Raw genomic sequence first — 21,473 nt, 5'->3', positions numbered from 1 at the left:
CCAAAGAGGAGGAAATGCACAGAAGCACCACCCTTTCCCCTTGATTTGGAACATTATATAGCACAGTAAAATTTGAGATCGAAGTTCAACATTTACTGGCATTCGTTGCAAAAGAACCATCGGGAAGATACTTCAGAGAAGGACTGCAGAATCAGAAGCGAGTGGAGATTATTGTTTTGCCCTCCTGACTGGTACTGCGGCTGCTGCAACTAATTGTGCTAAAAGGTGATGGATTGGTAAGTGGGAATCAATCCCTCAAGTTTTCCCCACCTTTCAGGGGTGTAAAAAGGAGACGGGTTTAAAGAGTGACCGCTGTAGACTGTCACTATTTTGCGGGGCAGGGGGATCCAATGACATAACCAGTAAAATCAGGTTGTGTGTAACAAACCCACTTCCTAGCAAAATTAGATATTTTTGTCATAAGAGTGAAGAGAAATGCACTAGGAATTGCAGGAGAATATCTGCTCAGCACAGTAACAGCAAACCTCCCTGCTGAAAAATTAGGATGAATGCTCCACAAACAGATTGGCTGTAAGGGAAAATTGTTTGTGGCAAGTGTTTAAAATGAGGAAATTATGCCCCAAATAGTAAGAAATCAGAATTTTATAAGAATTTAGAAAAAAAAAATATCTGGGATCATAATAATGAAAATATAATTCTCATAGGAGACCTTAATGGTGTGACCTGAAGACTTGGACAGAAAAGAAAGAGACAGGGTTATGAACGTTGGGAAGTTACCTCTTACCTTCTTCCAATTTTCAATTCTCAAAATCGCTAAAATCAGGAGGTAGAATAGATAATATTTGGGTTTCCAAGAAAATAATATTAAGAACAAGTAAAGCAGAAATCTTGCCCAGAGTAATGTCAGACCATAACCCAACAATGCCAGAAGTAACACAGAAGAAGGAGTACATGAAAAGGCGGAGACTAAATGAGAGTATCCTGAATGACGACGATGTAGTTTAAAAAGCCAAAGATACGTTAGAAGAATTTTTTCAAATTAATAACAAACAAGGGACGGACATTGATATAATTTGGGGTGCCAGTAAGGCATATATGAAGGGGTTCTGCATCCAACAATCTGCTATGAAAAAGAAAAACAGAGATCAAAACTTCTCTGCGTCCACCAGGATCAGTGCTGCCTTCTTGTCTGGTCTCATTACTAAGTATTCTATTGTATCTGTTACCAATCTTATGTTATTATAAATTTGTCTTCCTGGTAGGAAGCCTGACTGATCTTTATTTATTATTCTTGCCAGTATCTTTTTCAATCTGTTAGCTAGAATTTTTGCAAATAATTTATAGTCTGAGTTTAGAAAGGAAATTGGTCTATAATTTTTAATTTCCTCTAAGTTGGATCCTTGTTTTGGTATTAAGGTAATTAGGGCCTCTTGCCATGATTCTGGAACTTTACCTCCTTCTAAAATTTTGTTTTTATTTCTTCTAACACTGGTTATATGGTCTCTTCCATTTTTTTATAATACATTATAGATATACTATTTGGACAAACTAGTTGCAATTCCTTCTTTTATTTCACTTTAGTATTTCTAAGGGAACAAGACACGGCTGTCCTCTTTCACCTCTCCTCTTTGTCATAGTTTTGGAAGTATATTTGAAAGCAATAAGAGAAGACTAAGATAGAAGGAATAAAATTTGGTCATAGGACTTAGAAGGTTAGAGCCTTCACAGACAACCTAATAATCACAACAGAAAACCCACTAGAGAGTATTGCAGCAGCATTGGAAAAAAACAAAGGAATGTGGACCACTATCAGGATTCAAAATTAATAAAGAAAAAACAAAACTCTTGATAAAAAACGTTTTCAGACGTCTCGGCCGCTGAACGTTTTGGAAGATGAACACCGAAAACCCAGAAGCGAATGCTTCCATTTTCGAACACTTCCGAACGGCTTCCGATGCGAATTTCTCCATTTTCCCTATTGAACTTGCTGGCAGTCCTTTGATCCTCAGTTTTCAAACGTTTTGGAATTCCGGAAGAGATTACGTTCAAAAACCGAGATCCCACTGTATCCTTTCTAAAGTTACCTTGGCAGCTGGGTGCTGTGCTTCTGTGTGTGAAACTGGGAAATGGAAAAGTCAGTATTTTTCTGTTAACCTAGTACTTTTCTCTCTTTAGTAGATTAAAAGAGGCAGGGGGGGGGGAGTGCCCCTCTGTTTTTGAGGTTATTTGTTTGTTCATTTCTCCTCCCACCTCCTTGGAGGTGGAGACTGCATGAACAGGGTTTACTGGTGGTCTCCCTCCAAAACTGCTTAGCTTCTCCAAAGTTTCTTCATTATGCGCTTCCTTTAGAGCATGCCTGTAGGGTATTCTGAGCAGAGGTAGCTGATGCTGATTGTAATGGTAGAGTAGAAGTCAGGGAGAAGACCAACGCTAGATGGAGCAAGATCCTGTGACAGGCAGGGCCAAATAATTCTAGTTTTGTTCACATCACCCTCCCTGCTGAGTTCTACAAGGGCAACACTGAGTCTAGGCACTTCCAGCCCCTGGACTGGCTATTAAGTAGGAAGGCCAGCAGGTGGGGGCTGGCTGAGGCTGGTGGAAGAATGTTCCATTGGCCCTCAAGAGCCAGCATCCACTGGTGTGAAACTGGGTGTCTCAGCTTGGGTGTGAAGCTAAGCACTTATACACACCCACATGCAGGGAGTGCTTTGGTCAGGAAGCAAAGGTCCTGGCCCAAGTTCTGAGAAGGTGGCATGCCCAGCTCCCTCCGTCAAGCTAAGGAATGGTTTTGTGCATGCAGAAATGAAGAGAAGAAGCAGTTTTGGAGAGATGCAAAAGCAACAAGAGGGAGAGCTGGAAAGGCACCTTGGTGGTGCCAATATCTCCCTAAAGGGAGGTGGAAGACCTGCTGCAAAGGGAAAGTGTACTATGCTCAGCTTGTATATCTGTAAATAAGCTAAATATTACAGTATTACAGACTTGGGGGTTCTGTGTTGCTTCTTCATTTCAATGAAGGAAGCATTATCCTTTCACCCTTGATACTGTATTTGATCCTAGAAGACATCCAGACCGAAATAAAACGTCAGTTATCCAGAACTGACTGGTGCTCAACCACTCAGGGGACACTTCAGAAGAGGGACAGCCATGGCAACTGTGTCTTTCATGCTGGCTGTGTGGCTTCTGCAGCTGACCATATTGCAAGGTGACTTATAGGGTTTGGGAAATGCAGAAATTCCCTCCATGTAGCCTTCATTTAGGGGCATAGCTGTCAACCGTCCCTTATTTTGCGGGAAACTCCCTTATCCCAGGGCCGAATCCCGCTGCTGTCCCTTATTGATGATGTCCCTTAAATTTCCCAAGTTTCATGCTCGCCCGACTTGGGAGGGAAGCAGCGGCTTGGGGTCCTCCGCCGCGCGAGAGAGCGTGCGTACGAGCTGCCATGTCTCTGTCTCTCCCTTTTCCTCCTCAGGGGCACGTTGTGAGGAGATGGGTGGTGGCGGGCAGGCAGGCGGCCCCTCTCTTGCAAGACTTCCACCACACTGCCAGGGGAAGCCGAAGGCGGCAGCGGTGGCTGAGGAGGCAGCCTGAGGGAGGAGGAATAGGAGGGGATGGGGAGGGACGCAGAAGGGCGGCGCTTCAGCAGTCGCGGCAGCGCCATAAGCACCTCATGCCAGGCTCGCGGGCGGCATGAGCGAGAGTCTCTCTCCCTCCCCCCCTCTCTTGGGCAGGGAAGGGCCGATGGAACTCCTCGCGCCAGGACGACAGCAGCCCCGACGTGCTGCTTAGCATACCCTCCAACCAGTGCGGCATCTTAATGTAGTCATTTCCCCCTCTGCATGCCTTTCATAACTCTATTTTTATAAATCATTTGTCCATCCATAGTTAAAATTTTTACTACAAGTTTTCTGTCAACCCTACCAATGTATGTAACTCTTTACAATAGCTTTTCAACTAAATCATAAACTTTCCCCATTCTTTATTAAAGAGGTCCTCTTCCTGGTTTCTAATTCTGCCTGTAAGCTTTGCTATCTTGATGTCGTTCATCATTTTTGTCTGCCACTCTTCTTTGGTGGGAGTTGTAGACCCTTAGGATCATCTAGTCCAACCCCCTACAAAACACAGTCAGTCACAGCAAAAGCAGCATGAGCTCCATCAGTGGCGGATTTATGTATAAGCGAAGCAAAATCCCTTATTTTGGCTGCTGATCCCTTATTTTCGAGGCTGCTGGTCCCTTATTTTCAAATCTGTTAAGTTGACAGCTATGTTAAGGGGACAAGAAGGGAATCTGGAGCAATAAAAATATTTTAAATAAAAAGCTCGCCACTACATTTCTTCCTTGTAGCTCAAAGCAGCTTCTGTAGGGGATCTCACATTAACTACATCTTAACCTCAGCAAGGTTGATGCATCTTGCACCTTTAAGCCGTGCAATACAAAGGTGGGAAGCTATCAAATCAGCATTTCTCCTTCAGTATGGTGTAGTGGTTAAGAGCGGTAGTCTCGTAATCTGGGGAACCGGATTCGCGTCTCCGCTCCTCCACATGCAGCTGCTGGGTGACCTTGGGCCAGTCACACTTCTTTGAAGTCTCTCAGCCCCACTCACCTCACAGAGTGTTTGTTGTGGGGGAGGAAGGGAAAAGGAGAATGTTAGCCGCTTTGAGACTCCTTAAAGGGAGTGAAAGGCGGGATATCAAATCCAAACTCTTCTTCTTCTTCTTCTTCTTCTTCTTCTTCTTCTTCTTCTTCTTCACACAAAATCACAAAAATTGTTGTTGCTTTGATGAGGAAAGGAAACCACATGCTCAGCATAACACAGAATTCTTATTTCTAAGAGCAAAGGATTTTGAGAGTCAAGTCTACCTGGCTTCATCAAGTCTCCCTCATTCTAAACTGAAAGAGTGGAGGGGAAAACCTGCCCTCTACTAAACTTAGAGGGAAGAATTATGCTAGGAGCTTTCTCTTGTACCCCTGCTGCTGCTACGTAGCAGCATCTAAAAGCTCTGAGAGCCTTTGCTCTATTGCAGCCCTAGGGAATGCACCCCCGTTCACATTGCTTGCCAATACTGAATACCCACCAGATCAGACCTGCCCACATCCCCCCAGAACTCCTTCAAGCCCCACCCCATAGTCACCTTCTCCATGGAGCCATGGCACTTTCAGGGGGCATTTTTTTTGGGGGGGGGGCCTAAGTTTTCAAAGGGTTTCAGCTCTGTTCCCTGGTTCCATACAACATTGTGTGTGAGACATCAGGATGTTACGTCAAGTCCCCACAATCCTCTTTAGATGTTTGTGCCTCTGCCCCAGCCCATTTCCTTACAAGATATATATCTTGTGCAGACACATTCACATGAAAACATGGATCTCAAAATGTTGTTGCTGTTGTTGTTGTTTCTTACCTGAAGTACCTTCTCTGCTTTTCCATTTTCCTCAGGTGCTGCCAACTCAACAGCAGGTAAGAGCAATTTGATATATTGTAAGCATTTCTGTGCAGGAGTTTCACCCAAGGAGTTACTAAAATCAGAGGTCATGTTATCCAATCTCCTCACCTCAGATAAGATACTTCTTAATGTGCCACATTAATATGAAGACAGTAGATACAAATCAAGCTGGTTCCAACGCATTACAAGAATAGAGCAAGAGGTTTCTCCCATTCCAGGTGTTGTTGTGTGGTTTTCAGAAGCAATATCTTCTAGATGACCAACTTCCTTAAGACATTAAGCCAAGCCACAAACAGGGATGGGGAAGCTAGTCAGTCCTCAAGGCTCTCCCCATTTCATGTACCCAAAGGCCACATCTCTCTCCAGCCAGGCTCCATGCTGTCCTTGAGTGGTTCTGTCTGCTTGGAAAGCATCCTTGAACCGTATTGGTGCCTCTTCCTTGCTAAAAAAGATGTGGTGGGGGGATGTAGAAACCACTGGACTTTTGTGTGGCTGAAATGTACCTTTCTCCACAAAGATAACAGTCTCACCCATTCCTTTGCCCACTTTGCCTGCAACTCCACCCACTTAGCTAAAGAAATGGAGGCCCCCATCGAGCCTTGGTTTATCAGAGCTATTGGTTTATCAGATAAAACTTTTGTTCGCTGTTCACTTCTTCAGTAATTTTTTCAAAGTTCTTATCACTTACATGGGAATTAAGGCCAAAGTACAGGTGGTGTTAATTGGGACCCCAGTGTGGCAGGGAAGGGCACTCTAACTAAGCCTTTCGCCCTCAACTTTGGTTCTGCAGGGTAACCTCTCCTCCATGCAGAGGAGGGCCTGATCCTGATCATGGCTGTGGTGAGGCTAAATGGTTTAAGTTCCAAAATGCACACATCAAGGTCCCAATCCAGAGCTAGGAGCCCACATTGGAAATCTGTGAACAAAATATCTTGCACTCAATGGCAAACCACATACTTAACACCACGTGTAGCTGGGTCCTTGGTCTCATTGAACAAAATAAGACTTACTTGTGATAAACATGCACAGCATTGGGCCACATGTTCCAAGGAGAAACTATTGGGCAATAAATGTTGTGTTAAGAAACAGTAAGTCAGTTTTACTTACCAGATTAAATGCTCACTAAATCTATCAAAATTGATAACTGGAAATCTTGTTTTGAAGATTAAAAACAGATTAAAAGAGCTCCAACATGGCTGTGCTGCAAACCATAATAGCAAGTCCTCTCATTTTCTCTTCATCCTTCACAGGGTGTGGGCAACCAATAAACTCTCCACGAATTGTTGGTGGTCAACCAGCCTCAAGGGGGTCATGGCCCTGGCAGGTCAGCATTTTATGGAACCTTTATCCTATTTGTGGAGGATCCCTCATAGCTGAGCAATGGGTGCTCTCAGCAGCTCACTGCTTCTACAAAAAGTGAGTACCTGATGGTTATTGCTGTGCAGCTGTTATCAAGTGTCACCCAAAAGACAGCACAAGGCCAGGCTAATATCCTCTGCCTGCCTGTCAGCTACCTGGTGTCTGCATTAAAATACATTTAATGCAGAACCATGTCACTTACCCCCCCCCCAAAAAAAAAACCCTGGGGACCGTAGTATGTTACAGGTGCTCAGAGTTGTTAAGAGTCTCCTGTTCCCCACACAGAGCTACAGTTCTCAGAATGGTTTCAAAATCCATCCCTCTTAAAAAAAAATCTTTTTTAAAAAAAATCCATCCCTCTTCCCAGGGAATTGAGCTCTTGAAATTATAGTTCTCTAGGGAGTCCAGGGTTAGGGTGAGCAGCAGGAACTCAAAGGTCAGCATTGACAGATCCATCTGTTTGTTTGTTTGTTTGTTTGTTTGTTTGTTTGTTTGTTTGTTTTGTCCTTCTATTCACAGAACGGGGTCCATGTTCCAATACAATGTCATCCTAGGTGCCTATCAACTCTCACACGTCTCAGATAATGCAGTGATATCTGACGTGGAGCAGATTATCCTCCACCCTGACTACAATGGCTTGAGTGGATCCACTGGAGATATTGCTTTAATTAAGCTGAAGTCCCCTGTGAAGTTCACCAACTCCATCCTCCCCATCTGCCTGCCAGAGTCCTCTACACAGTTCCCTTTGAACGAATCCTGCTGGGTGACCGGATGGGGAAATATTCAATATGGAGGTGAGGGGTGTTCTTTAAAAGGCTCATTCAGACTCTGGGTACTCATCCTGATTCATCCCAAAACTTTTGCAGACGCAAGCAGTATTGAAAGTGGAACCCATTGAAACTGCCCCAAGACCTTCATGAGCACAAATCCTCAGGAATGCACAATAAAAATGCTATCTGGAAGGCCCCAATTACCGTATAGTCCTTCTTGAGCATTCAGTTTGATTTGGTTATGGGGCAGCTCCAAGGGTTTAGGTATAAGCATTTTTTGTGCATACAAAAAAATCCATGCACCTGGAACTGAACTCCTGTGCAAGATGTGATCATACTGCACTTGGAATCCGCAAACATTTTGGTACGTGCTTGAATCCCTCCCACAAAATGCTGACACTCTGGAGGCAAATTCAGTACAAATGGGAGAGAAATTTAATTCTGTTTTCAATTAAATTACACTTTCTCCAAACCATACTCAAATGAAAACATTGTCACTCTCTGAATTTTGCCATGCGGTTCTGCAGCCAAGTAATGTGTACAAAAATGCTTACATATGCTGGGGTAAAGTCTGTATAAAAATGCATGGGTTAATGAAAATGCATGCCTATATTAAGAGAAAATTGCACTGGGCTGCGTCTGGATTTTCATGAGGATTTCTTTTTTAAAAAAATGCATATTTTTTTAAATTTCCCAAGGTCCAACTCTACCATTAGGCAGAGTGAAGCAGGTGCCTCAGCTGGCAAGCACTGAGAGATGTGAAACAGCCATGTTATCTGACTTTCATTCCAAAGCTCGCCTGCTGCTCTTAGGTGTAGTGGAAGCCCAGCCGGCCCACCGGTGAGGCAGGCTGCAGCAGCTGCCTCAGGCAGCAGAACACTAAGAGGTAGCACCCCTGCAAGTGCCCCACAGATTCCACTACTGGCAGAAAAGCAGTGGCTTCCAATGAGATCTGATGAGACCTCGCCCAAACCTGCCATCACTGCTGTTACCCAGGTAACAGAGGATTTGGCAGGGGGTGGCAGCAGCATTGGCACGTTCCGGTTTTCCCTCAGGAGCCAAATTGGGACATGCCACCCCTGAGTGAAATATGATGTCCCACTGCCGCCTTCTGCACATCTCATGCTCTGAGGTGTAGTGAGTGCACACCCACCATGCACGCACTGCTAAAAGTGTGTGTGTCTGAATGCACTTGAATTATTCTGCCTCTGCCTTCCATGACTGCTTTCCATTTCTCTCTCTCTCTCTTCCAGTGCCTTTGCCAGTTCCACGAACCCTCCAGGAAGTCAAGGTGCCACTCATAATTCGAGAAATCTGCAATATTCTCTATAACAGTCGCCCAGTGCTAGGCCTGGGCTGGGATCCTATCAAGCAGGATATGATCTGTGCTGGTTACCCAGAAGGTGGGAAAGATTCCTGCCAGGTAGGTTGTTCCATGACCTGTTCTTCATACAGCCATCAGAGAAGGTAGACAAAGACAGGCTCTGGTGTGATGGCATTTGAAAATCCCTTATGTTATTACTGTATGTATGAACTTACACTGTGTGTATATAGTACTTAGGCATTGCTTACTAATTTGGCTCTAGCTAGGGAGACTATTTTTCAGATGCTCCCATTTTTCTTATTTTTCTTTTTAAATAATATTTATTACTTTTAAAGGTTACAAAAAAGGAGAAGAGAGAAAAAGAAAGACAAAAAAGAAATAAAGGAAAGAAAAGCAAAAACAATACAATACAATATATAAACAATACAAAACCCAACCTAAACCTATTAAACTAAACACATAAATAAAGCAGAACAAAAACAATTTAAAAACATCCCTCCTTTTCCATACTCTATCCTTCATTCCCTTGTTTCCTCGACCTCCTCACACCTCCCTTTTTGTATCTCACTTCTACTAATTGTTTCAGCAAATCCTTTCCATCCTTCTCTATTTTCTATCCTATTATAAATAACATCTTTTTTAACCTTATTTCCCATTAAGACTAAATTACTTATATATACTTAACTTCTTATAGCATTTCTGCTAAATCCATAAAGTATAATTCCACCATTTTTCTAACAGTCATTACTTTTACAATATTTCTAAATATAAACTTTAAATTTTCCAGTCTTCTTCCACCATCTCCTCTCCCTGGTTTCGGATTCTGCCAGTCCTTTCCGTCAGTTCCATATAGTCCATCAACCTGGAGATGTCCGAAGCTCTTAACTCTTTTCCAAGTCCCTTCTGCAAATCTTCTTCATATTCTTTAATGCTCAGGAGCAAATCTCGGGAAAACTCCAACCTAACAGTACTTTTATTCCTTCTGGACAGTTCAGCCAAATTTCCATGGTTAAAACTAAAGTCCATAAAGTGTTTCAGGACGTATTTCAGAATTCCTCCAAGTCTAAAGGCCCCCAAAACTTCAGGCTCCTCCAAACCCAAGCCCATGTCCCAAAAGTCAGTCAATCCCTGGATAGAGGGATCTTTCCAACTTTCCTTCTTCAGTCCAAGCCGGGATCCAATCCTCAAAATCTGACTTTTGCTAGATTCAATCATGGAAGACCTCAATTTATAATCCTCAATTTGCTTCTGTAAAACTAAGGATCCCGCTTGTACTACTTTAGGTTTCACAACAACAGCTTTCTCCTTTTCCTCCGCCATTTTCCTGCCAAGGTATATTCCTGTGCTGAGTCCTGAATTGTTTCTGTGTTGGTACTCGCTTTTTGACTCAGATTAGTCACTTTCTGTTCCAAGTTATCAATTTTAAAGATCGTGTCATCTGTCTTTTTATGAAGCTGTTCCAGCGAGTAGTTTATTTTATATAATACAGTCACAATAGCTTCTCCTATCAACATTTTGAATGGTCCAAGGTCAATCTCTGGTTCTCAGAATCCTTATCTTGCAGCTGGAGATCTCCCTGTTACACTCCCGTAACAGTTTCACATGCTCCCTCTAGAGGGAAACAGTCTCCACTTGTATCAATTCTTTCAAGCACAACTCAAGCAAAGATCCAATTTTCTGTTCTACTCACGGGTAGTTGTTTAAAATCCAATTGTCCACAGGAAAAAGTCAGCGCTCTCCGGCAGCAGCAATGCAGCTTCACTCCGTGAAAGAAGCAGTCGATTCAAAGCACTGTGCCGCTCACCTCACGTAGCTCCGGATCCCAAAAACAGGGTTTTCCCACGAGTAGGGGAGGCACAAAGGGTGCCAGCTGAATCCCAAGTTCACAGGCTTCTCCCGCCTGTGATTTCAGTGTGTCTCTGCCTTCGCCGTGACAGTCAGACCCTGCTTTTCACGGAGCAAGTTCCTCCCGATCGGAGGAGCTCCGCCATTGCCAGAGGCGCCAACCCGGAAATCTCCCAGATTCTCCCATTTTTCAAAGTGTTATTGCTTTTGTTTCATCTTAAATATTGTGATGTTGCTTCTTTGGGCGATATCCCAAATATTGCAGGTGCCAGAAGCTGGCAGAATCACTAGAACTATCTTGTCCATTCATGCATGAGGTGATAAAGATTTTTTATTATTTTAAAGTTTTTTTAATTCAATTTTACAATTAACATTTACATTCAAACCAAAATCGTAATCATAAACATATAGTAGTCCCTGAATCCTTGGACTTCCCTCCATGGGTTCCATTCTTAATCTTTTTCAACTGCATCATAGTAATGTTCTCTATTTTTCCTTAAAATCTCATTCTTACCATAATTCTTGTTACATTAAAAGTGTTGTTAAAATCCTCCCTTTACAGTGTTCTCCCAGGTAACTTATAAATTCCCCCCATTCTTTATTGGATTTATTGCCTTCTAGGTTTCTGCTCTTCCCTGTCATTTTTGCCATTTTGGCAAATAAAGATAAAGATTTAAACCAGACATTGGGAACTTGTCCACACTTCTGCTTGTCCAAGAGGTTTTCTGCTTGTCCCATGATTTCTAGGCATGAGCGTTTTTTTGTCTGTCCTGCCATGTTCCCCGGGAAAACCCAGTGTTTACCGCTAACATCAATCTGCAGGGGAAAAAATGGACGTCCATTCCAATAATAATAATTTTTTATTTATACCTTGCCCTTCCCAGTTTAAAAACCAGGCTCAGGGTAGCTAACAGCAAATATAAAACATTGATTAAAATGTGACTTAAAAACAGCATAAAACAGCATAGAATACAACGTAAAATGCAGCATATCAATAAAATTCAAAAATTCAGGGGTCATTTGGGGGGGGACCCCAGTCAGTACACATCGAATGATCACCAGGGCTAACTGGCCAAGTTGGTCCTACTAGGGCCAGCAAGGAGACCAGGGAAGAATTTAAATGTGGGGTCCCAGAAAGGGTTTCTTCATAAAAGAGGAAAGGGAAAAGGGAATAGAAGATCAGGCTAATTCAAACTGAAGGCCAGGTGGAATAGCTCTGTCTTACAGGCCCTGGGGAAGGAGATCAAGTCCTGCAAGGCCCTAGTCTTGTGGGACAGAGCATTCCACCAGGTCGGAGCCACAGCCAAAAAAGCCCTGGCCCTGGTGGAGGATAGTCTGGTTTCCTTAGGGCCCTGGATCTTTAAGTTATTATTATTCATGGACCTTAGGGTCCTCTGCAGGACATACCAGGAGAGGTGGTCCCATAAGTATGAGGGTCCTAGGCATCATAGGGTTATAAAGGTCAAAACTAGCACCTTAAACCTGACCCTATACTCCACCAGGAGCCAGTGCAACTGGTAGAGCACTGGATGAATATGATCCCATGGCAAGGACCCTGTGAGGAGCCTCGCTGCAGCATTCTGCACCCGCTGGAGTTTCTGGGACAGTTTCAAGGGCAGCCTCACAGAGCGAGTTACAGTAGTCAAGCCTGGAGGTGACCGTTGCATGGATCACTGTGGCCAGGTCAGAGTGGGAAAGATAAGGGACCAACTGCTTGATACAGCGAAGATGGGAAAATGTCGCCTTGGCTGTTGCTGCAACCTACGCCTCCATGGAAAGGGAGGTGTCAAGGAATACACCCAAACTCTTAACGGAAGGCACTGGCACTAATTGAGCCCCTGCAAGAGAAGGGAGTTGGTCCCCCAACCCCATGCCATCCCGACCCAATCAGAGGACCTCTTTCTTTGAGGGATTTAATTTCGGTCGGCTCCCACGAATCCATCTAGCCACAGCTTCCAAGCATCTGGTCAGTGTGTCTGGGGTCAAGTTCGGGTGGCCGTCCATCAGCAGATAGAGCTGGGTGTCATCAGCATATTGGTGAAACCCAGCCCAAAGCTCTGGACAATCTGGGGGAGGGGCACATAAAGATGTTTTTAAAAGCGTTTACCAATTCAGTGGTAAACAGCAGGTTTTCCTGGGCGAGAGCGGTGGGACAAGCCTAGTTTGAGGACAAGCCTAGATATTGCTCAGCTACAACTCCCAACACCCCTTTCCATGGGCTGGAACTGTTGGGAGGTGGAGTCCCCCATCCCTGATTATCGCACTGATTCCAGCTGCCTCACCCAATCAAGATTCAGAGTCTGATATCACAGTGTTCACCGTAGATCCTCTGCTACCTCCCATCTCTTTCTCCACAGGGTGACTCTGGAGGACCTTTGGTTTGCCAGCTTGAAGGAGTTTGGACCCAGGCTGGGGTTGTAAGTTGGGGAGATGGCTGTGCTGAAAGAAACCACCCTGGTGTCTACACTCTAGTGCCTTTCTATGCCAACTGGATCCAAGACAAGATGAGTAGTGGAAATGGAAGTGGCGGCAAAAGTGACCAACTACACAACGCCCTTGTTGTGACATTCACTTTGGTGTCTCTTCTGCTAGCCCTTCTGTGAAAAACCAATCTATTGGCTTTCCGTCTTACCTATAATTACCGGGAATATTTAGGCTGCTGGAGGACTCTGTTTAAATCACCACATGCAGTAGATCCAGGGAAACCTACCCCTACTTCTCTCTGATTAATACAGGCATTAGCCTTGTCACATTTCACTTCCTTTCTAACCATTTGATCATAACTAAAGCATTTATTATTAAATTTTGATCCCACCTTCCCTCCATGGAGCTGAAGATGACATACATGGCTCTCCTCCTCCCCATTTTTATCCTCACAACAACCCTGTGAGGTAGGTTCAGCTGAAAGTGTATGACTGGCTCAAGGTCACCCACAGGCTGACTAGAAATTTGAACCCTGGTCTCCTAGGTCCTCGTCCAACACTCTAACCATGACACCTTACTGTTACACCCAAAGAACCCCAAAATTGTCACCTGGAAAAGAAGCTGAGAATTTTCCATCCATGGACATCAGTTGGAAGCTATGATATTTCAGACTTTTACAGTGATACTGAAAGTGATGATTTAATGTCCACAATTCCTTTTTATTTATTTTAAGTGGTGCCCGTCATTCCATTCTTAAAAGAAAATTAATGTTTTTAATTGACATTTTTTAATGAAGTGGAAACAAGTGGTGGATAAATTCAGCCCCTGGGAGAAGACATAATAAATTATGAACTTTAAATTGAATTTCTTCAGTCACTTGATCTTTTATTTGTGATGTTTCAGAGTTTTAAAATTATCAATAAATTATTATAAAATACTTGCAATAGTTTTATCGCTTTATTCTTTCTATGATTATTTCTTCTTCTTTTCTCTTTTAATATTTGTATGTATACACAAAGAGAAAGAGAATGTTTTTATGTACTATGTCTGCTTCAACTACCTCCACTTCTTTATGCTTTGCTCAGCTTTTTCCTCTTCTTTCTGCATCCTGCATTCATGTATATACAGTGGTTCCTTGGTTCTCGAACTTAATCCGTTCCGGGAGTCCGTTCGACTCCCAAAACCATTCAAAAACCAAAGTGTGGCTTCCAACTAGCTGCAGGAGATTCCTGCACTCAATCGGAAGCCATGGAAGCCACATTGGAGATTTGGCTTCTGAAAAGTGTTCGCAAACCGGAACACTCACTTTTGGATTTGTGGCATTCGGGAACCGATTTCTTCAGGAGCCAAGCCGTTCAAGTACCAAGGTACCACTGTACTGAGTTAGACCGTTGGCCCAGATGTTGTGGGAAGGGGCAGAGTCTAACAGAATCACTAGAACTACCTCGCCAGTAGATGCTGGAGATACTAAAGATTTAAACCAGACACTGGTAACCTCTGACCCCACATTGTTGCTGGTCAACAACTCCTACCAACCCTGACCATGGGCCATGCTGAATGGAACTGCTGGGAGGTGAATCCCAACAACATATGGAGGGTTTCAGGTTCCCCATCCCTGATTGAGACACTTATTCCATCTCCTTTACCTTGTTTGGCTCTGGTGTCATTGTGGGATCTATCTCCCATATCTTTCTCCACAGGGTGACTCCGGAAGAGCCTTAGTTTGCCAGCTCAAGTTGGACCCAGGCTGGGGTTGTGAGCTTGGGAAGAGGCTGTGAAGGCATCTACATTTCAGTGCCTTTCTATGCCAAGTGGATACAAGACAGTAGAAACAGGTTCGGTAGACAAGATGGTGAACCACCAAACGCCCCATGTTGTAATGCAAACCTAAGTAATTCACACTTCCAAAACTACATGCAAACAAAAACACAGCTATCCTTTGAAATCCTCTTAATTTTGTGCTGCAGTTATCCAAAAAAATAATTCACAAAAGAATAAGTACCATACATAAGTTTTGATTAAAAGTGGATATATTAGTGAAAATGGCATACAAAAATATGTTATATTACAAGAAATAATAATAATAATAACAGTTGTTGTTGTTGTTGTTGTTGTTGTTGTTGTTGTTGTTGTTGTTATTATTATTATTATTATTATTATTATTATTATTATGTAGTGGGTGGACATAGTAGATGACACAGAGATTTCTCCAAGTAGTTCTTTATAAGTAAGCTGGAACTGAACTGAACAGCAAACAGCTCAGCCGGCCTGCTTTTACAGGCAGCCGGCTGTCAACATTGTAACAACAGCCCAGGGTTTCCCACCTAAATTAACTTACATGGACCTGAGTGAAAACTATATACACAATACCCCCTGGTGGCCAGGGTGAGATCTTCAATACATAACACCCCTCCTCACCGAGATAAGGCATAGTTACAATCATAGTGGTTCCCTTCCATACAGCAATACCCTTATTGATTCAGTAAGGCACATACGTACATCAATTCCAATTTTACAAATTTGCAGGCATAACTGTTTCACTATCAACTATATTGTCCGTGAGACTCACCACCACATATTAATCGACCCTATTCACCATTCAGCTTTACATGTGCAGTTTGTCTGGTGAACATAGTCTTTTAAATAAGCTGAGCGCTTGGAAACCCTGCTGGACCGCCGAGGGCCAGTACCAGAGTCTGGGTGGCCGCCCGATTCTGGCTGGGACTGTGGTGTGACCAAATGTGGCACTGAGCCTGAGTTCCCTGGCTCCGCTGCTGTCGAAGAAACCACCACGAGCAGACTTGGTGGACGGTCAGGTATGGCAGTGGTCCAAGTCTCTGGAGAGCCAGGCAGACCCACTGAAACGGCTTGGCTCAGCTCCACGCCTGCAGGTTATAAGGAAGATAAAGGTGAAGCCTTGCCTTCCATTAGCATCCGCTCCGGAGCTGGGGTCACAGTTGGGGGCACAGCGGTTGTGTCCATATCCCCAACCCTGCGCCTTAGCTGGTCTATGTGCCGGCACCACAAGCGTCTGTTCTCAAGTGCCACCTGGTATGAATGGGGCCCCGTGACTCCCACTACCGTGGCCGGCACCCAATGAATGTCCCCCACAAAGTTCAGGACAAAAACCTGATTCCCCGGAATAAAGGACCGTGGCGCGTTAGTACAGCCTGGGGGCTCGGCCATACCAAAGTCCGGGTGCAGCCGGTCAAGCAGAGACCTGAGGCAGTGGCCCATAAGCAGTTCGGCCGGGCACCACCCTGTGTCTACATGAGGGGTGATGTGCTGCACAAGCAAGTATTCAGTGACCTGCTCATGCCAGTCTCTCTGTTCCAGGCACACCAGTGCCTCTTTTGCTGAGCACACCATTCTCTCTGCCTGCCCGTTGCTGGCCGACTGAAATGGTGCCGTTAGGGCATGGTGGATGCCTAGCCCCAAGAGGTACCTTTCAAAGGTGCCTGACATGAACTGAGGTCTGTTGTCCGAGATGAGAACATCAGGACACCCATGAGTTGCAAACAGGCCCCACAGCACCTGGATGACAGCTTCGGTAGTGGTGGAGGGGATCAGGGCCACCTCCAGCCATTTGGAATAGGCGTCCACCACTACCATAAAGGTCTGGCTGTGAAAGGGGCCGGCAAGATCGATGTGCACCCTCAACCAGGGTGCCTTGGGAATCTCCCAGGTATTGCCCTTAGCTGCCGATGGTGCAGGTCTCAACTCTTGGCATGCTTGACAGGAGTCAACCCAAGAACTGATGGCATCTTCCATGTTAGGCCACCAGATGTAACACCGAGCCAATGCCTTCATTTTGACGATCCCAGGGTGGTCGATGTGCAGAGCCCCAAGGACGCGTTGACGGATTCTTTGGGAAATCATGACTCAGTCTCCCCACAGTAGGCAGCCGCGGTGAGCCAAGAGCTCGCGCTGTCTGGTTGCAAACGGCTGGAACTCTGGTGCGAAAGATATTTACGGCCACCCCCTCCACACCCAGTTGAGTACATGGTTGATGGTGCAGTCATGGGCAGATGTGGAGACTGCATCAGCTGCTGATACTGGTGCTGCTGGGAGGTCTGTAATTTGGAGGCGCGATGAAACAGGAGCTGGGTCTTCCACAAATGCTGGGAGAGGGCAATGACTGAGAGCATTGGCGTGGCCCATCAATTTTCCAGGGCAATTGAGCTGGTAGCTGTAAGCTGCCAGAAAGACAGTCCATCTCAGCATACGTGGTGAGAGGACTGGTGGAGTTGGTCAATCACCGGCGAGGAGGCCCAGGAGCGGCTTGTGGTCAGTGATGAGGTCAAATGTTCTCCCGTAGAGGTATTCGTGGAACCTCTTTACTCCAGCCACAAGTGCCAGTGCCTCCTTGTCAAGCTGGCTGTAATTCCATTCGGCCGGAGACAGCGTCCAGGAGAAGTGGGCAAGCAGTGCTTCCCTACCATCTGGAAACCGGTGACTGAGGATGGCGCCGATGCCAAAGGGTGAGGCATCGCAGGCAAGGACCAGCGGCCTGGTTTCACTGTACTGTACCAGCGCACTGTCCAATGAGAGGAGGGCTTTGGCTGTGTTGAAGGCCGTAGTTTCCCAATGACCCCAGGACCACGGTACCTTCATGCTGAGGAGGTGGTATAGAGGCTCGGCTAGCGTTGCTTTGTGGGACAGGAACATGTTGTAGAAGTTCAGCAGCCCCAGGAACATCTGCAACTCCACCTTGCTTTTTGGACCTGGGCCTGCTGAATGGCCTGGATCTTGGATGCAGTCGGGTGAAGACTGGCATTGATAAGGTAGCCCAGAAACTCCACCTGCAGAACAGCAATCTGGCACTGTTCTTTTTTCACCTTGAGTCCAGCTTCCTGGAACCTGGTCAGCACAGTGCGGATGCGCTCAAACAGCTGCTGTGGATACCAACACATCATCGAAATACGGCACCACGCCTGGAAGCCCCTGCAGGAGACGCTCCATAGGCTTTGAAAGATGCCAGGAGCCACGCTTACCCCGAACTGCATCCAGCGGCACCGGAACGCCCCTCAGTGGGTGATGATCGTCTGAGCATCAGCGGTGGTGTCTTCAACAGGCAGTTGTTGATAGGCTTGTGCAAAGTCCAGTTTAGCGAAGACCTTGCCATCACCCAGGGAATGCAGCAGGTGGTGGACGACGGGAACTGGATAAGCGTGCTGCTGAAGCGCCTTCTTGATTGTGCACTTGTAGTCTGCGCATATTCTCACCGACCCATCTGGCTTAACAGGCATGACAATGGGAGTTTCCCACTTGGCATGATCAATCAGCTCCAAAACACCTTGTGCGATCAGCTTGTCAAGTTGTTCATCTACCTTAGCTTTGAGAGCGAACGGAACCCAGCGTGGCTTTAGCTGGATGGGGGCGACCTGCAGATCAAGGTTAAAGGAGATGCAGTTGATGCCGGTGACTTCCAGTGTGATGGCCTGGGAATCTGATTCAGAGGCTGAACCGGAGGAATCCCAGCCTGCACAGGAGTCCCCGCCTCCAGGGCCGGCTGAACTGGGGCAGGACCCTGATTCTGAAGTGCCTGCACCTGTGCCGGATCCTCAGGAGCAGGCACCAGGTGAATCCACTCTGGCTCCAGAGGTGGTTGAGGACTCAGTGCCTACAGGTGAGTCTCCCCCTGGGCCCAGTAACCCTTCAGCCTCTCCTGAACTGCAGAGGCTCAGGGCAGAGAGGCGAAGGGAACTGGTTTCTCCCAGGAGGAGTGCTCGCCTTAAGGCCAGGAGAGGCGGGTCTCCTGGGGGCCGGGACTGCCCCTGGCCTCAGAGAAGATAAAGGCCAGTCAGCCCGGTCCCAGGTTGCAGGAGCAATGTCGTTGATGAGCTGTTTCGGCCAGCATCCAGTCCTGTTTCCCCAGAGTTCCTGTCCTTGCCCGGCTTCCCGCTGTGGACCCCGCTTCACCTGAGGAGGACTGTCTGCCGACCCTCAACTCAGGTCCTGGACCTCATCCCATGGTAACCTCCCCCCTGGACCAGCACATCCAGGCTGAGAGCATCAAACCGGTCTAGCCCTAGAAGGCTAGGCTGTAGGCCTTCGACCACCACCGGTCGGAGCAGCCCTGAAAAATTATTGAAAGCGACCCGGAACTAGCCAACGTCTACCATGGGGATGTCATTTCCGTGGTAGTTTCTCAAATGTATGAGGTGTGGGTTGAGTTGCCTCTGGGACAGCTTGGGCACGAGGCTTTGCTCCAGGATACAACGGACAAGGCAGACCTGGTGTCAATCTCCATATCACACAGAGCTCCTTCAATGAGCACAGTGATGTGTAGCTTGCGACACGTAGGTGAGTTGGTTTGTCCAATCATGAATCCAGACGAGCAGTGGCAGTTGGTTAGGGCAAAACAGGTTCCGTTGGCGGACCGGGGGGAAGACTTGGACTTGCGAGACAGTGAAGGGGGCTTGTCGGACAGAGCCGATTGACAGACCTTAGCTATGTGGCCCCTCCTGGAGCATTGCTGACAGATGGTGTCTCTGAATTGACATTTGTTACAGAAATGATTGCCTCCACACCCAGCACATTCTGATCTGTCCTTGGACCTCTATTTGAACTTCCCTCACTCCCACTTCATCTGGCGCATGTCATCATCTTCGCTGGGGGACGCCTCGTTACTGCTGGCCTCCTCGTGGTGCACTGGGATTGGCTTCTTAGCAGGATGCGGGCTGCTGTCCTTGCGAATCTCCTGGGTGGAGAGCTCAGCAGCTTCTGAGGCCGCAGCCTCCTCGATGGTCTTCTGCAGTGTGAGGTCTGGCTTGGCGAGGAGACGCCGTTGTAGACAGTTGTCCTGAACCCCACAGACCAGTCGATCCATCAGGTCTAAGTCTCGGAACTCACATTGCAGTGCAGCCTTTCGGAGGGCGGCGATGTAGCTGTTGATTGACTCCCCCTCTGCCTGGTCCCAATGGTAGGACGCATGGCGGACAGCAATTTTGGACAGCTTTGGAGCGTCATGGTTTTTAAGCTTCTCTTTTAGCATGTCCCATGGCGCTGCCTGGACTGCTAGTGGCACGACCAAAACCCGGGCCGTCTCGAACACCTCAGGCCCACAGAGGCTGAGGAATAGGCCCTGCTTATGCTCCTCTGACCCTTCCGTTAGCTCATTTGCTTGGAGGTAGCAGGCAAACTGAGCAAGGTATGAGTCCCATAATTCAGAGGCTGGGACAAATGGCAGTAAAGGCACAAGTAAAGCCATGTTTCCAATGCCGAAGTGGTTGGCAATGGGTGGAACACAGTGCTCCAGCCAGTATGGTCAGCTCTGAATTGGGTTCTGTTCCGTGATTTCACTCAGTGTTTCAGCTCAGTGATTCTACTCAGTGAGTGTCCGAATTTGGCTATGCTCTGATGCCCATCCTATCCCATCATCGTCATCAGTATTAAGTAGTGGATGGACATAGTAGACGACACAAAGATTTCTCCAAGTAGTTCTTTATAAGTAAGCTGAAACTGTATTGAACAGCAAACAGCTCAGCCGGCCTGCTTTTATAGGCAGCCAGCTGTCAACATTGTAACAACAGCCCAGGGTTTCCTGCCTAAATTAACTTACATGGACCTGAGTGAAAACTATATACACAATACCCCCTAGTGGCCAGGATGAGAACTTCAATGCATAATAATAATAATAATAATAATAATAATAATAATAATAATTTTATTATTTATACCCCGCCCATCTTGCTGGATTTCCCCGGCCACTCTGGGAGGCTTGCAAACATGCATATTAAGTAGAATGCCACTTCCGACATCAGGAGGAGGGGGTTTTGTGGTTCTCACGACCCATTCACACTCTCGCGGGGCTGACTACAGCCCCGCGAGAACAGGGAAATCCCGGGATAATTAGTATGCATTATTCATCGCGCCAGCCAATCGTCTGGCGGTGGGGGTGGGGCAAGTAAGGGGCATTTAAGGTCGGGATAGCCCATACTCGCCCCTTTCTTTCCTTCCAGCAGCTGCGGTTTCCCTCCCACCCACCCTTTAGGTTCTAAGCTGGACTTTGCTATGGGCCTCGGCTGGTCGCCGCAAGGGGCCTGGTAGGAATTTTTCCATTTGGCTAATTGGCTATATTTTGGAAGCCACTTGGTTTTTTCGCCTACCTCGTAGCAAACGTCACAACTTCTTGGTTTTGGCGGTTAGGCATTGGCAGGGGTATTGTTATGCAAATGAGATGGGGGGAGGAACGCAATCACCTCCCCCAAAATGCTGAAGGGTAGTTCGTTAAAGGACTCTGGGGGGCGTCGCCTCATCCGAAACCTACGGAGGCTAGGGCCTAAAGCGCGCTCCCGAGCGGTAACCCCTCGGGGAGCGCCCAGGGATGTGCATCTCGGGGGCTCCCCCTG

At 46.4% G+C, this 21,473-nt stretch overlaps 1 protein-coding gene across 5 annotated transcripts; it reads left to right on the top strand.

The window, feature by feature from the left end:
• The first annotated feature begins 109 nt into the window (after positions 1 to 109).
• Positions 110 to 14,049, top strand: LOC310829641 (serine protease 27-like). Of its 5 annotated transcripts, none has more exons than XM_083708357.1 (7): positions 110 to 157; positions 3,019 to 3,163; positions 5,391 to 5,411; positions 6,648 to 6,813; positions 7,276 to 7,550; positions 8,780 to 8,949; positions 13,053 to 14,049. In XM_083708357.1, the coding sequence occupies exons 2-7, from the start codon at positions 3,106 to 3,108 to the stop codon at positions 13,296 to 13,298; spliced, it is 936 nt and encodes a 311-aa protein (XP_083564483.1). In that variant the 5' UTR covers positions 110 to 157; positions 3,019 to 3,105; the 3' UTR covers positions 13,299 to 14,049. The 5 variants fall into 5 exon arrangements, with proteins under 5 accessions (XP_083564483.1, XP_083564484.1, XP_083564482.1 ...); XM_083708358.1 differs by having other exon boundaries at positions 116 to 225; positions 3,022 to 3,163; XM_083708356.1 differs by having other exon boundaries at positions 116 to 225.
• Positions 14,050 to 21,473: the final 7,424 nt, after the last annotated feature.

Source organism: Podarcis gaigeae (assembly GCF_964106915.1).
Source record: "Podarcis gaigeae genome assembly, chromosome: 13".
NCBI classification, from domain to species: Eukaryota; Metazoa; Chordata; class Lepidosauria; order Squamata; family Lacertidae; genus Podarcis; species Podarcis gaigeae.
The sequence above is the reverse complement of the archived record's forward strand: the minus strand, read 5'-3'. Positions and strand labels throughout refer to the sequence as shown.